General features: G+C 50.0%; 1 protein-coding gene across 1 annotated transcript in view; it reads left to right on the top strand.

The window, feature by feature from the left end:
- Window positions 1–16075, top strand: part of DNAAF5 (dynein axonemal assembly factor 5) — a 35767-nt gene extending 19692 nt beyond the window's left edge. The window contains exons 9-13 of the mRNA XM_060123525.1: window positions 1982–2129; window positions 4878–5028; window positions 5726–5882; window positions 7504–7695; window positions 15591–16075. Coding sequence (XP_059979508.1) covers window positions 1982–2129; window positions 4878–5028; window positions 5726–5882; window positions 7504–7695; window positions 15591–15727 — 785 coding nt within the window. The 3' untranslated portion in view covers window positions 15728–16075. The remainder of the gene's footprint in view (window positions 1–1981; window positions 2130–4877; window positions 5029–5725; window positions 5883–7503; window positions 7696–15590) is intronic.
- The last annotated feature ends 240 nt before the right edge of the window (window positions 16076–16315 follow it).

The following is a 16315-nucleotide window of genomic DNA, read 5'->3' as shown; positions in this document are numbered from 1 at the left end:
GTCACTCTCAGCCTGCGGAGAACCGCTGTTTTAAGGAACAAAACCTTAATTTAAAAGATGCTGTGAACTCTATAGTGAAGACTTGCTGTAACGTGGGTCTTTAAAGTCTGCCCAGGCACACATTTTTATGTTAAACCTTTTTTTTTTTTTTGGAAGAATTAGTTCAAGAGTGTGACATAGGACCAATGTACGTTTTTAATTTTGTTTATTTATTTATTTGGCTGTGTCGGGTCTTAGTTGCAGCACGCGGAATCTTTCGTTGCAGCACGTGGGCTCTTCATTGCAGCACACAGGCTTCTCTGGTTGTGGCACATGGGCTTCTCTCTAGTTGTGGTGCATGGGCTCAGTAGTTGCGGCATATGGGCTGCAGAGCGCGCGAGCTCAGTAGTTGTGGCGCGTGACCTTAGTTGCCCTGAAGCATGTTCATTCCTGGACCAGGGATCGAACCTGCGTCCTCTGCATGGGAAGGCAGATTGTTTTTTGTTTTTTGGGTTATTTTTGCGGTACGCGGGCCTCTCACTGTTGTGGCCTCTCCCGTTGCGGAGCACAGGCTCCGGACGTGCAGGCTCAGCGGCCATGGCTCACGGGCCCAGCCGTTCCACGGCATGTGGGATCTTCCTGGACCGGGGCACGAACCCGCGTGCCCTGCATTGGCAGGCAGACTCTCAACCACTGCGCCACCAGGGAAGCCCGGGAAGGCAGATTCTTAACCACTGAGCAACCAGGGAAGTCCCTATGTTAATTAAACCTTGAAAGCGTGACTTTGCGTGGCGTCCTGTGTGGCCCATGCTCTTCAGCGGCGTCCCTGTGCTCTTCCCCCAGGTGCTGCCTACCCTCTGTGCCCGCTTGGCCTCCCATCCCGGGGGTTAGGGTAGGACCGGCAGGGCAGCAGGACTCCGAGCTCACGGTCTTGCACGCCATGCTTCTGGCCACAGTGCACCCTGGCAGCAGCAGAGCTTCGGGCTACAGTGGACCCTCCAGTCACGCTTGTTTTGCTTTGACCCTGGGCTTTGAGGTGACGCCTCTGAAAAGACTGAAGTCCTGACTGAGTACAGAAGTAGCAGACCGAGAGTAAACCAGAGGGCCTGAGGGTGACGGCTTCACTTCTGACACACGATGTCCCGGGTCAGCACAGGGCCTGGCGGGGAGGGCAACTGGTGACCCGATTCTTCTGAGCTGCGGCTCACGTCTAGACCCCGGAGACTGTGTTCTCCCCATCACGTGCAGGTCCGGGTCCTGAGCACCGTCACTGCATCTGGGATCCTTCCAGGCTCGGGGACAGTGGCACAATTTGTTCATCTAGTAACAGGCATGGGAAAGGATGCTGGCTGCCAAGCTCAGGGTCAGACATCAAGCAGCCTACATGGTCTGAATGTTGGGTTTTGGTTGACCTTTAAAAGATTGCTTGGGGACTTCCCTGGTGGCGCAGTGGTTAAGAATCTGCCTACCGATGCAGGGGATACAGGTTCAAGCCCTGGTCCAGGAAGATCCCACGTGCCGCGGGCAACTAAGCCCGTGCGCCACAGCTAGTGAGCCTGCGCTCGCGAGCCACAACTACTGAGCCCACGTACCACAACTACTGAAGCCCACGCGCCTAGAGCCCGTGCTCCACAACAAGAGGAGCCACGACAATGAGAAACACGTGCACCACAACAAAGACCCAGCACAGCCAAAAATAAATAAATTTTAAAAATAAATTAAAAAAAAAAGTTTGCTTGACTTTAAATTTTTTTAAGAATTTGGTAAGATGTAGGGAAAAAAAGAAAGCTTACATACCAAACAATTAGAGCCATGGTGGGGGGAGGGTCAAAGGGAGAGGCGGAACCTGGCGTCCTGTGCTGAGAGCATCCTTCCCGGAGCTGAGGGTGCATGTCCGCTGGCCGTGCCCAGCATGCACCTCCGCTCGCGGCCAGAGTGGCTGCGGGGCTCCGTCCTCCCATCCTCCTGCCACATAGGAATGAGGCCCCTGTCTGTGCTCTAGGCCCTGCCCTCGGAGAAGCCTTGCCCCAGCTGGTCCCCATCCTCAGGAGCTGCCTCCAGCCAGCCCGGGACCCACCCATGCGCCTGAAGCTCTTCTCCACCCTGTCGGGGCTGCTGCTGGGAGCCCGGGAGACGGTGGACTCGCAGGGGTAGGTCGGCTCCACCCACACGTGGTCTGCCATGCTGCCCCCCACGCGGTCCCCCCATGCTGCCCCCCACGCGGTCCCCCCATTCTGCCCCCATGCGGTCCCCCCATTCTGCCCCCCACGCAGTCCCCACCATGCTGCCCGCCACGCAGTCCCCCCATGCTGCCCCCCACGCTGTGCTGCGGCTGAGTGGTCCCCACGTGCCCCCGCACTGAGGTCTCAGGTGGGACCTGGGGTGACCCTGAGCTCTGGGTCCTGCTGTCGTGTGACTCCCCACACAGCCAGCGCCCCAGGGAAACGGCGTAGTCCCCGCAGCGAGTGCACCGCATAGAGAGACACTAAATCAGTCGCGTTCTTGTGGTCCTTAAAATTCCGTTGAATGAAAAAGTTTTAGGGAACATTAACTACTAATGGTTTATACATTAGCTGTTCTCAGCTTTAAAAGGCTTCTGGTACCTTTCAGGCCTCACAGAGAATTGATTGAATGACCGTTAAGGTTAGAACTTAGGAAACTCCTCTCCTCCGGAGGGACTTGAGGCAGCATAAACACCCGGGCCTCCAGCTTGGGGCTCCGAAGGGAAGGAGGCGGGCGGCCCAGGCTGGACGTGAGGCGGCCCGGAGCAGAGCCATCAGCAGGCCCCACCCTCTCCCTTTGCAAAGCGACACAGCGTCCTGGCAGGATGGGCTGTGGGGCTTCAGGCAGTGAGATGCTGTTTGCTCTTTGGGGACCCATCCCCTGAGAGGGAGCAAATCTTTGTCGTCGGCCTGTCCTGGACTTTCCTAGGGAAATAACGGGTCATTATTCAGACTTCACTTCTCTGGATGTTACTCTGATCTCTGCTCTTGGGCCTCTAGCCAGCCCATTGTATTGCAGGAAATTTTATTTCCTGCTTGTCTGCAAAGACTTCAAGGGTTAGAAGAGACTATAAAAAGGTTACTGAGTTGGGTCTGGCAGCTGCCCTGTGAGGAGAGAGCTGGCGGATCAGTCACTACCCCTCGGGGCCCTGCTCCGCTGCGTCCCCCTGAGGACAGCCAACCCCCGGGAACGAAGCCCCCGCTCTTGAACCGAGTTCCCTCAAGAAGCTGCCCTTGAAGGCTTCCTGTGGAAAGAAACCGCTATCAGGAGAAGAAAGCTGCTCAGTTTACAATTGTCCAGTGCAAGGACTAACTGTTTTTACAGGCAGGAAAGATTTTGGAAAGCAACACCTGCTTGGTTTTGAACCTCAGGGTTACAGAATGCGGAGTCTGAGAGAGCAAAGGAATGCGGCCCCTCCCCACCCCCAAAAGCGCCTCTGGTACCGGCACAGCCGGTGCAGGGCTCCCAGCCAGGGGACGGCGGGCGCAGGGGCATCCTGGCTGGAGGGCGGCCCCCAGTGAAGGAGGCCTGCTCCCCTCTCGGGGCGCCCAGACACCACCCAGTGCCGCCCCTCGTGCGGGGTGCTACGGAGCTTCTCCCGCAGGGCAAGGCCCGGACGCTGGTGGCTCTGGAGGAGCCCGTGGGCCTGCCCGGGCTGGGCTTCCTGGTCTCGGGGCCCAGCTGCGTTTGAACAGGTGTGCGTCCTCTGGAAGCAGGGTACTCATTCTTGCGGAGTCCGGTGCCTTTTCTGCTCCCAGCATATCACTGGAGTCCCACTGCCCGTCCCTCCTCACGGCCAGCACTCGGCCCTCAGGCCCTCGTGGCCACATCGTCTGGGCCGCCTCAGCCAGGACACGGGGCTGAGCTTTCCAGAGTCCCCTGGTGAATCCCTTTGCAGGGAACAGCAGCTCCTTGCTAAAAAACTAAAGCACGTAGAAAACCTGGAATGTGTGTGAGTCGCCCTGCACCAGGTCCACTGTCGGGAGCGCAGGTGGCTCAGGAGTGCCCCCTGCTGGGGGCACGGCGCAGCCGTGGGCTCACAGGCCCTCACGCTGGTCCAGGTCCCGAAGCAGCTGGTGCTGGAGGCGGGAGCCCCCTGTGAAGCGTGCTCTGGAATGACCCTGGGAAGCAAGTCAATGAGTCCTTTGTTCAGCAGAATACGTCTTGCTCCATCAGCAGAGGCCCGTGGGGTACAGGAGTCATACGGAGGGCTGAGGCTTTTCCCCGGGCTTTTGGACGGGGCCTCACGTGTGGCTCCGCTGCCGGGTGGCCAGGCCAGCCAGTGGAGCTCAGGGCTGGGATTTTGTTTTGCTTTGTGTTTGTCCTGACGGCGTGTCGAGAGGAAGGTCCCCGACTATGTTGGCGGGAACATCCGTGTCTCCCGGTGTCTTGACGCATGGGACCATACGTGCAGCCCCAGAGTGCCCTCTTGCCAAGGTAGCGGGCGTGGTCAGAGGGACCTCACGTGGTTGCAGGGACCTTGAGGCCCATCTCTGTAAGGTCGCCGCCTGTGGGAGGGCCTTGACGCCCCATCGGTGCTCGGGGTGGCGCGGCCACCCTTTTCTTAGATCCAGGAGGGGTGTTGGGGAAGCCCCTCGGCCACAGAGTGGGAGGGAGGCTGGAAAACACCCCCAGCCCCAGGGTCCAGTCCCAGGAGAGGCGGCAGGAGCCCGAGTGCAGCCCTGCCCCGTGATAGCCGTGGGAGAGAGCCCCACGTCCCCTCCCTGGCCACTCCCCCGGGGCGCGGGGGCTCTCGTTCAACGTCCAGTGTTCGATTTCCGCTCGTTTTGTCTGTTTGGCCTTTTCCCTCCGCCCAGTCCGTTTCCCAAATGGAAGCGCTTCCTTCGGGGAGTCTGGGTGCCCCTCTCACCCACTCTCTCCTGCTTCCGCTCCAGACAGTTCCATGGCTACCTGGACACCCTGATCAAGGACATCTTCGTCCCCAATCTGCAGTGGCACGCGGGGAGGACGGCTGCGGCCATCCGTACAGCGGCTGTGTCCTGCCTCTGGGCGCTTGTCAGCAGCGGGGTCCTGTCAGATGAGCAGGTAGGGCTCGTGCGTCCTGGACCCAAGAGGGGAACAGGCTGTGCCCTGGGCTTCCGGGGCCTGCCTGGCACACCTGCCGCAGGTGAAGAGCGCTCACCTGAGTCTCCTGTCCTGATAGCGGCAGCAGATGCTCCCAGACAGACCGAGGGGACGGGACTATGGGGCCAGAGGGCGAGCAGAGGTCTGGGGGGAAAGCCCGTTGTTTCCTTGGGTCACCTGGGGGTTTTCTTAAGTGATTGTTACCGTTTACAAGAAGAGAATTTCATCACAGGAGTCTGACTCAAGAGTGTTGTTTGTATTCATATTTCCAGATAGATGAGGAATTGAGGAAACAGTAGAAGTAGGGAAAACATTGTGGTACCTGAACAGCTGTTACTTAAGTTGAAATGCCCCCCAAACTTTACTGGACACGATACCCAGTCCTGGTAGTAAGTAGTGGGCTGTGTAGGATCGGTGCTGAATAACAGATTTTTTAAAAACCAACTGACCGATGTTCAAATTATCTGGATTTTAAAAATCAAGATTCAGGTCTGCTTCTTACATAGAAATTTCAAAGTAGCTTTCCAGACTCAATCATACTTGCATCAAAACCAAGTCTCTTCAGTGACGGGCAAAGTACACAGTGTGTGAGTAGCAGTCTCTGTCACCAGGGTGGCACCAGCCGTGACCCACAGCTTGTGTGGTTTTTTTATTGCAGATACAGGAAGTGCAGGAAATGTTGATGCCTCAAATTCTAACCACCCTGGAAGAAGATTCTCAGATGACTCGATTGATTTCATGCCGAATCATTAACGTGTTTTTAAAGACCTCTGATGGTGTGATAGATGCAGACAAATTCATCAAGATTTATCCTGGTAGGACATTCTTCTTTTCCAATCATATGCCTCTGTTTGTTTGGTAGGAAAAATAGAAAATGCTGCTTTGACTTCTGGTCAGGTCGGTGCTATGAGTCTAAACGTGGATGTGACAGGTATGACGTCACTGAATGTCACTGAATAAGTAACGTAGCACAAGAAACAGGACAGACGTCTTGTGGACTGGAATTGCGGGCTGGGTGGGAGCATAGACGCCCACGGCGGCCGGGGTACCACCCCGTGGCCTCCGGTGTGAGGGCTGCAGCCCTGCCTCGCGTCCCCCGTGTCACTGCCTCTGGGAGCCGGAGAGCACCGATGAGTCCCGGCCACAGAAGTGAAACCCGGCCCCGAGCGGAGCAGCGTCGCTGGAGGTGGGCCTGCAGCCGAGAAGCTCAGGGGCTGGTGGGTGTGCCCACGCCGGGGGTGGCGGGGGGAGGTGGAAGGTACAGGCCCTCAGTGCCATCTTTTCCACGTGTGGTTGGGATCGCGGAAATCTGCAAGGGTAACAGCCGTTCCAAACAAGATGAGCACTTCCTGCGGCAGGGGCCACGTCTGGCCCCAAGGGTGGCAAGAAGCAGCCCCTGAAGCAGCCCAGGAGGCAGACGAGGAAGACCAGGCTTGCCGGCAGAAACAGGAGCCGAAGAAACTGGAGGAGCTGAGAGCTGAGGCCGCGGGAAGGACCCTGCCCACAGGCGGGATTAACAAATGTGGCAAAAAGCGGTTCCTCACGCCTGAGGCAGTGGCGACCCTTAGCCCCTCCTGTGTGAACATCTGGATTCCCTGCCGTAACATCTGTTGCCACCTACAGCTAGAATGAAGTGTTATCTTGGAACCTATTGCATGTGTAAGAATAAACGTTTGGGGCTTCCCTGGTGGCGCAGTGGTTGAGAGTCCGCCTGCCGATGCAGGGGACGCAGGTTCGTGCCCTGGTCTGGGAAGATCCTACATGCCGTGGAGTGGCTGGGCCCGTGAGCCATGGCCGCTGAGCCTGTGCGTCCGGAGCCTGTGCTCCGCAACGGGAGAGGCCACAGCAGTGAGAGGCCCGCAGGCGCGTCGTGTAGATCTGTGAGAAGAGCACGCATTGATAGAAGTCTCACCCGTTCACAGGAAGCGTTTCTGCGGATCAGGAAGGACTGTTAGTCCACTTTCAGCGGTGGGACATCTGGTCCCAGAGGCTCAGCAGAAACACAGCTGATGTAGCTGGTGGCCGTCGTGTCACCGGGCCCTCAGCTCTGTCCCCAGAGCCACGGTGGGCAGAAAGCGGGGTCAGCAGACGTCCTTCCTGTGCCGTCTGCTCCTTGGGGAGGATGGGGTGTGAGGCCTGTGTGTGACTCTGAGTCTGAGCATCTCGGAGCCGGGGGGACCCCAGCCGCCTTGCAGGTCAGAGGGCGAAGACGCCCACGCCGGGTGTGAAGCACACCTTCACTCCGTGTCCACGGAGTCCACCCCTGGGCCAGAGTGGCTGAGGGTCCCGGAACACCCGCTACCACCAGCCCCTCCCCAGCACCCGCCTGTGGGTTTCCCAGGCCAGGGGCCGGTGCTCCACAAGTGCTGAGAGCTTAGCTGGGAGCCGCCTGCCCTGGAACCTCTCCTCACACTCCTGTCTGGTCCCTCCTTGCAGAACTCTTAAAACGCCTGGATGACGTTTCCAATGAGGTGAGGCTGGCGGCCACCACCTCCTTGGTCACCTGGTTGGAGCGTGTCGGGAACGAGGCCGGCAAGTGCTATTACCAGAGCAACATTCAGCACCTGTACAGGGAGCTGCTCGTGTACCTCGACGACCCTGAGAGCGCCATCCAGGACGCAGTTCTCGGTAAGAGCTTCATCCCCATACTCGGGCCAGCCGCACGGGAGCAGCTGGCCGGGCGCCCGGACTCCCTTGGGCCCGCAGTCTTGCAACCCGTGTCCTCCGAGTTACTGCGGGTCCCAACGAGCTTGTGTCCTGTGGGTTACGGCCCCTGGTGTTCACCGTGGTAGAAGTTAAAACTTGAGAAAATGTTAAGGTACTGATTAATTTCTTTAAAATAACAACCATTACATTTTAACATAAATAACGTGGTTTTGAAAGATGCGTTTTGTAAAACAAAATAACAAGAGCAGTGGCATTATTTTACATTTTTGTGAATCTCTCTAACGTCGAGCTGATAGAAGACAACCAGACGCACATCTCTGCGTTGCGTCGGTTGTGATGCGTGTCGTTTGGGTAAAGTATGTGAAAAACAAACGGCCCACACAGATGCAGTTGGAAGAGAAGAGTATCTTGATAGCGGTCCTCTCCCTTACCGCACCCTGACTGGACAGGTGGTAGTCTCCTCAAGGTTCCTTGGAGTGTAGACCCTGGAGCCACTGTGGAACCACACCCGTTCCGCTCAAGTCCATCTATCCGCCCCGCGTGCTCATTAACTTGGACGCGCTCTGTTCTCAGCGTCAAAAAGTCACTGTTGGCGTCAAGCTCAGAAAAGTCTTGGGAAGAACAGCTTCAGGAGGCTGTCAGGTTTTGGTGGCAGAAACAAGTTTCTATAATTCTTATTACTGCTTGAGAGCTTCAATTTTATCATCAGCCACAAATACTGTCGCTTCATTCGCTTACAAGAAAGCATCCTGTTGAGTCCCCAAGTCTGAATAACAAGAGGCAGTTGTCACTGGTCATTCTTTCAAGTAAAAAGTGGTGTCTGGGAGCTGCCCAGCCCTTGGCCCCATTGCACACGCGTGTGCCTCCCGTTCCATCCCAGGGTGCTGAAAAGCTAAAAAGGAAGGACACGTGTCGTATCCCCTGAACCACCACCGACGTGTGAGCGAAGCCACGTGGCTGAGATGGCCATAAACAGACTTCAGTTTAGAGTGGAGTTCTAAAAACTGTCCAGATAACCCAAAAGAAGTCAAGAAAGGAGAACGAGAAGGACGCAGAGGAGGGACGACCAGGAAGCAGACAGAGAGCAGATCCAGCCACGGCGTGATCTGTGACCACCCGCGCTGGGCGCTCGGTGGAGGGCAGACGCTGTCAGTCAATCCAGACTTCATCGGAATGAGTTTACTAAAGTCGGGTGCTCAGGGGTTGAGATTTCATGAAGTAGATGATTTTTATGCTCCTCTGAGGACATAACTGACTCCTGCAGTGACTCACTCCCCAGAGCCCGGCCAGCGCTCGTGCCGCCCTGGCCTTGAGCCCTCAGTGCGGAGGGCGCCCCGTGAGCCGGGGGTCGTGCCCTTCGTGTCACTGTGGACGGAGTTCTGACTCACACCCTCTGAAGGGTCTCAGGGCCCCCAAAACCCTGGGGCACCCTTTGAGAGCCCCTGCCCAGGCCACCCGCAGGTTCAGGTGCCCCGTTGTAGGGCACCACGTCGCCGCTCTCCGGGGAACGGAAACAAACTGTGAATTCGAGACCAATGGAAACTGCTTACAACGGCAACAGCTGAGAGCAGACGGGTTGTCTGCCTTGGCTTTGCACCAGGGGTCGGCACGTGTGCCCGACTGGGGTTCCTGGCCAGCCGTCGCCCTCCCCGTTCGTACAGACCGCACGGTTCGTACAGACGGTGAGCAGCGGGTACACAGACTCCCTCACACCTGCGCCCCACCATGCACAGCCTCCCCCGTGATCAGCAGCCCCCCCGGGTGCTGCATCTGGTCCAGTCAGTAAGCCTCACAGACACGCCACGGTCACCCCAAGTCCATGGTTTACGTTAGGGGTCACTCTGGGCGCCGTACATTGTGTGGTTTGGACAAGCATGTAATGACACGTATCCATCGTTGCATTCATAGTCTCATACAGAATAGTTTCACTGCCCTAACACTCCTCTGTGCTCCACCTGTCCGTCTGTCCGCCCTCCCAATAATGACATGTATCCATCGTTGCATTCACAGTCTCATACAGAATAGTTTCACTGCCCTAACATTCCTCTGTGCCCCACCTGTCCGTCTGTCCGTCTGTCCGTCTGTCCACCCTCCCAACTTTAGCGACCACTGATCTTTCACTGTCTCCATAGTTTTGCCTTTTCCAGAACGTCACGTACTTGAAATCATATAGTCTGTAGCCTTTTCGAATTGCTTCTTTCACTTAGTAATGAGCATTTGAGATTCCTCTATGTTTTCTCATGGCTTGAGAGCTCTTTTTTTTTTTTTTTTTTTTTAGCACTAATATTCCATTGTCTGAATGAACCTGTTTATTTATACATTCACCTACTGAGGGACATCTTGGTTGCTTCCAAATTTTGGCGATTATGAATAAAGCTTCTCTAAACATCTGTGTGCAGGTTTTTTGCCAACGTAAGTTTTCAGCTCCTTTGGGTAAATACCCAGGAATGTGATTGCTGGATCATATCGTAAGAGTATATTTATTTTTGTAAGAAATCACCGAACTGTCTTCGTGGACACACTATTTTGCATTCCCACCAGCAATGATGAGAGTCCGTGTCATTCCCCATTCTGCCAGCATGTGGTGTTCTGATTCTGGCCATTCTGATAGGTGTGTAGTGATATCTCATTTTAATTTGCATTTCTCTGGTGACATATCATGTGAAGTATCTTTTCATAGGCTTATTTTACATCTGTATATCTTCTTTGATGAGGTGTCTGTTAAGGTCTTTGCCCCCCCCCTTTTTTTTGGCTGCGTTTGGGGGCTACTCTTCGTTGTGGTGCGCAGGCTTCTCATTGTGGTGGCTTCTCTTGTTGTGGAACAGGGCTCTAGGCATGCGGCCTTAGTTGCTCCGTGGCATGTGGGATCTTCCCAGATCACGGATCGAACCCGTGTCCCCTGCATTGGCAGGCAGATTCTTAACCACTGCGCCACCAGGGAAGTCCCTGGCCCATTTTTTAATTGGGTTGTTTTGTTTTCATATTGTTGAGTTTTAAGATTTGTATATTATAGATAATAGTCCTTTATCAGATATGTTTTTCTTAAGACTTTATTGTTAATTTTTTTGTTTCCCTTTAATTTTTTATTTTTTAAATTCTTATTGGAGTAGAGTTGATTTACAATGTTGTGTTAGTTTCTGCTGTACAGCAAAGTGAATCAGTTATACATATACATATATCTACTCTTTTTTAGATTCTTTTCCCATATAGGTCATTACAGAGTATTGAGTGGAGTTCCCTTTGCTATACAGTAGTTCCTTATTAGTTATCTATTTTATATATGGTAGTGTGTATGTGTCAATCCCAGTCTCCCAATTTATCCCTCCCCTCTTTTCCCCGCTGGTAACCATAGTTTGTTTTCTACATCTCTGACTCTATTTCTGTTTTGTAAATAAGTTCATTTGTATAATATTCTTAGATTCCACATATAAGCAATATCATATGATATTTGTCTTTCTTTGACTTGCTGCACTTGGTATGACGATCTCTAGGTCCATCCATGTCACTTCAAACGGCATTATTTCATTCTTTTTTTATGGCTGAGTAATATTCTCACATCTTCCTTATCCACTCATCTGTCGATGGACATTTAGGCTGCTTCCATGTCTTGACTATTGTAAATAGTGCTGCTATGAATATTGGGGTGCATGTATCTTTTCAAATTGGAGTTTTTTCCAGATATATGCCTAGGAGTGGGGTTGCTGGATCATATGGTAGTTCTACTTTTAGTTTTTTGAGGAACCTCCATACTGTTCTCCATAATGGTTGTACCAATTTACATTCCCACCAACAGTGTAGGAGGGTTCCATTTATCCACACCCTCTCCAACATTTATTGTTTGTAGACTTTTTGATGATGGCCATTCTGACTGGTGTGAAGTGATACCTCACTGTAGTTTTGATATGCATTTCTCTAATAATTAGCAATGTTGAGCATCTTTTCATGTGCCTGTTAGCCATCTGTATGTCTTCTTTGGAGAAATGTCTGTTGAGATCTTCTGCCCATTTTTGGATTGGGTTGTTTTCCCTTTTGACATAGAGCTGCATGAGCTGTTTGTATATTTTGGAGATTAGTCCCTTGCCGGTCGCTTCATTTGCAAATATTTTCTCCCACTATGTGGGTTGTCTTTTCGTTTAGTTTATGGTTTCCTTTGCTGTGCAGAAGCTTTAAGTTTAATTAGGTCTCATTTGTCTATTTTTGTTTTTATTTTCATTATTCTAAGAAGTGGATCAAGAAAGATCTTGCTGTGATTTATGTCAAAGAGTGTTTTGCCTATGTTTTCTCTAAGAGTTTTATAGTGTCCGGCCTTACATTTAGGTCTTTTATCCATTTCAAGTTTATTTTTGTGTATGGTGTTAGGAAGTGTTCTAATTTCATTTTTTTACATGCAGCTGTCCAGTTTTCCCAGCACCACTTATTGAAGAGACTGTCTTTTCTCCATTGTATACTCTTGCCTCGTTTGTCATAGATTAGTTGACCATAGGTGCGTGGGTTTATCTCTGGGCTTTCTGTCCTGTTCCATTGATCTATATTTCTGTTTTTGTGCCAGTACCACACTGTTTTGATTACTGTAGCTTTGTAGTATAGTCTGAAGTCAGGGCAGCTGATTCCTCCAGCTCCATTTTTCTTTCTCAGGATTGCTTTGGCTATTCGGGGTCTTTTGTGTTTCCATATATATCAGATGTATCTTCTGCAAATATTTTCTCTCAATCTGTGGCAAAAGTTTTTAATTTTAATGAAGTCCAGCTTATCAATTATTTCTTTCATGGATTATACTTTTGGTGTTTATCTAAAAAATTACTGCCATACCCAAAGGTCACCTACGTTTTCTCCTATGTTATATTCTAGGAGTTTTATATTTATGTCTATCATCAATTTTGAGTTAATTGTCATGAAAGAGGTAAGGTCTGTGTCTAGATTTTTTTGTTGTTTTTTGTTCTTTGGATGTGGATGTCCATTTGTTCTATCACCATTTGTGAAAAGACTGTCTTTGCTCCATTGTATCGCCTTTATTTCTTTGTCAAAGATCGGTTGACAGTATTTATGTGGGCCTATTTCTGGTCTCTCTGTTCTGTTCCATTGATCTATTTGCCAGTACCACACTGTCTTGATTACTGTGGCTTTATAGAAAGTCTTGAAGTTGGGTAGTGTCAGTGCTTCAACTTTGTTTTTCTCCTTCAATATTGTGTTAGTTTGTTAATATCCACACAATAATTTGCTGGGATTTTAATTGGGATTGCATTGAATCTATATATAGATCAAGTTGGGAAAAACTGATATCTTGATAATAGTGAGTCTTCCAGTCCATGAACATGAAATATCTTTCCATTTATTTAGTTCTTCTTTAATTCCATTCATCAGAGTTTTGTAAATTTTCTCATATAGATCTTCTATACATTTTGTTAGATTTATACCAAGGTATTTCATTTTGGAAGGTACTACTGTAAATGGTATTGTTTTAATTTCAGATTGCACTCATTCATATCTGGTGTATAGGAAAGTGATTGACTTTTTAAAATTTATTTTTGGCTGTGTTGGGTCTTCGTTGCTGCACGTGGGCTTTCTCTAGTTGTGGCGAGTGGGGCTACTCTTCGTTGCTGTGTGCACGGGCTTCTCATTGCGGTGGCTTCTCTTGTTGTGGAGCACAGGCTCTCGGCGTGCGGGCTTCAGTAGTTGTGGCATGCGGGCTCTAGAGTGCAGGCTCAGTAGTTGTGGCACATGTGCTTAGTTGCTCCGTGGCATGTGGGATCTTCCCGGACCAGGGCTCGAACCCGTGTGCCCTGCATTGGCAGGTGGATTCTTAACCACTGCGCCACCAGCGAAGTCCAAGTGATTGACTTTTGTATGTTAACCTTGTATCCTGCAACCTTGCTATAATCACTTATTAGTTCCAGGAGTTTGTCAGTTCTTCCCAATTTCAACATAAACGGTCATGTCATCTGTAAACAAAGACAGTTTTATTTCTTCCTTGCCAATGTGTATATTATCTTTCATTTCCTTTTCTTATCTTATCGCATTAGCTAGGACATCCAGTTTGGTGTTGAAAAAGAGTGGTGAGAGGGGACATCCTTGCTTTGTTCCTGATTATAGTGGGAAAGTTTCAAGTTTCTTACCCTAAGTGTCATGTTAACTGTAGATTTTTTCATAGATATTTATTATTGAGGAAGTTACCCTCTATTCCTAGTTTACAGAATGTTTTTACTCATGAGTGGGTGTTAGACTTTGTCAAAATGCTTTTCTGCATCTATTGATGTGATCATGTGGTGCCTCTTTTAGCTTGTTGATGTGATGGATTACGTTAATTGATTTCTGAAGTGTTGAAGCAGACTTGCACACCTGGGGTAAATCTCACTTGGTCTTGGTATGTGATGCTTTTTATACATTGTTGGATTTGATTTGCTAATATTTTGTTGAGGATTTTTGCATCTATGTTTGTGAGAAATATTGGTCTGTAGTTTTCTTTTCCTGTAGCATCTTTTTCTGAGTTTGTATCTAATATTTTGTTGAGGATTTTTGCATCTATGTTTGTGAGAAATATTGGTCTGTAGTTTTCTTTTCCTGTAGCATCTTTTTCTGAGTTTGTATCGGGGTAATGCTGGTCTCATAGGATGAGTTAGCACGTGTTCCCTGTGCTTCTGTCTTCTGGAAGAGATTGCAGAGAATTGGTTTCATTTCTTCCTTAAAGGTTTGGCAGAATTCGCTCCTGAACTCAACTGGTTCACCTACTGGGGCTGGGGCTTTCTGTTTGGGAAGGTTATTGATTATTGATTCAGTTTCTTTAGCGGATGTAGGTCTACTGTTAGCGGATGTAGGTCCACTGTTAGCGGATGTAGGTCCACTGCGAGTGTCTATCTCGTGTGAGTTTTGGCAGATTATGCCTTTCAGAGAATTGGTCCATTTCACCTGGGTTATCAGAGTTGTGGGCAAGGAGTTGTCAGAGAACCAATGTTTGGTTCTGTGGATGATCTCTATTGATTTTCTGTTTCAGATTTCACTCATTTATGCTCTGACTCCTCTTTTCTTCTGCTAACTTTGGATTTAATTTGCTCTTTTTTCTAGTTTCCTAAGGTGGTGATTTAGATTATTGATTTTAGATCTTTTTTTTAATGTGTGCATTCAATGGTATAAGTTTCCCTGTAAGCACTGCTTTTCACTGCATCCCACAAATTTTGATAAGTTGTGTTTTCATTTTCATTTAGTTCAAAATATTTTTTAATTTTTCTTGAGATTTCTTCTTGGACCATTGTGGTATTTACAAATGTGTTGTTTAATCTCCAGATATTTGGGGATTTTCCAATTATCTCTTTGTTACTGATGTCCAGTTCAATTCCATGTTGTCTGAGAGCAGAGATTGTATGATTTCTGTCCTTTTATATTTGTGAAGGTGTGTTTTATGGCCCTGAATGTGGTCTATTTTAGTGACTGTTCCATGGGCGCTTGAGAAGAACGTGTGCTCTGCTACTGTTGGATGAGATAGTCTGTAGATATTTGACTGATTGATGGTGCTCGTGGGGTCCTCCTGGGTGTACTTACCGATTTCCTGCCTGCTGGGTCTGTCCGTTTCTGAGAGAGGGGCATGGGAGTCTCCAGCCGCAATGGTGGATTAATCTATTTCTCCTGGGAGCTATCAGTTTTGCCTCACGTTGTTTGACACTTTGTTACTGGGCTCATACGTGATAAGGATCGTTATGTCTTCTTGAGTACTGACCCCTTAATCATTATGCAATGCCCTCCTAACCCCCATCACTTCCCTTGCTCTGCAGTCTGCTGTTTATGGCTGCTGTAACTTTAATATGAAGCTAAGCTTGGCTTAATATTTATTCCTGGCATCATAAAGGTGTTTTCCTGTTTTGCAGAGGCCCTCAAAGCAGGCAGTGTCCTCTTCCCTGACCTCCTGGTGAGAGAGATGGAGGCCGTCCTCCATAAGCATCGTTCACCCACCCACTGCGAGCAGCTGCTACAGCACCTGCAGGCCCTGCCGCCCGCCCCGTGACCAGAGTCCTGGGAGCAGAGCCTCAGCGCAACAGCTGGGGGGAGCGAACACCCAAGCCACGTCCTCACCCGGACTGGGATTCGTGGCCTTTAAATCTCGTCACAGGGCACCTTTCTGTCAACAGCCGAGGACCCTCACAAGCAAGCCTTTAACAGCAAGAAGAATGTATTCTCTAAGCACCGTGCCCAGTGCTCTCCTGGGACAGTTCTTCACACCCAGCAGTTTTTGAAATAAAATAACTTTCACTAAGTGGCTTCTGTATTTTATGGCAAACTCATGCAATTCACTGAGAGGTCTGCCAGCAATCGACAGCCACCTTCAAATTAAATGTCAGCTTCTCATACCAAATCAGCACATTCTTTTTTTTAGTCTACGTGCACTGCTAGGTTCCTGGGTTATTGGTTCTTTCTTGCTTAAATGCCCACCAAGAAAGTTCTTGAGTATTTAAAAAGAAAAAAGACAAAGTGATTAAAAGGAATGTTCTTTCTTTGGGTTCTGTCTACTGAAACTTAATATCTCAGTGAAAGACTGAAAAGAATTTGAAATCTTAAGAACTATTATCAGTGAAATCTTTCCCATTTAAGATAC

This window comes from Lagenorhynchus albirostris, chromosome 15, assembly GCF_949774975.1.
Source record: "Lagenorhynchus albirostris chromosome 15, mLagAlb1.1, whole genome shotgun sequence".
NCBI lineage: Eukaryota > Metazoa > Chordata > Mammalia > Artiodactyla > Delphinidae > Lagenorhynchus > Lagenorhynchus albirostris.
Note: the sequence above shows the minus strand (reverse complement) of the source record. Positions and strands in the feature narration are given on the sequence as shown.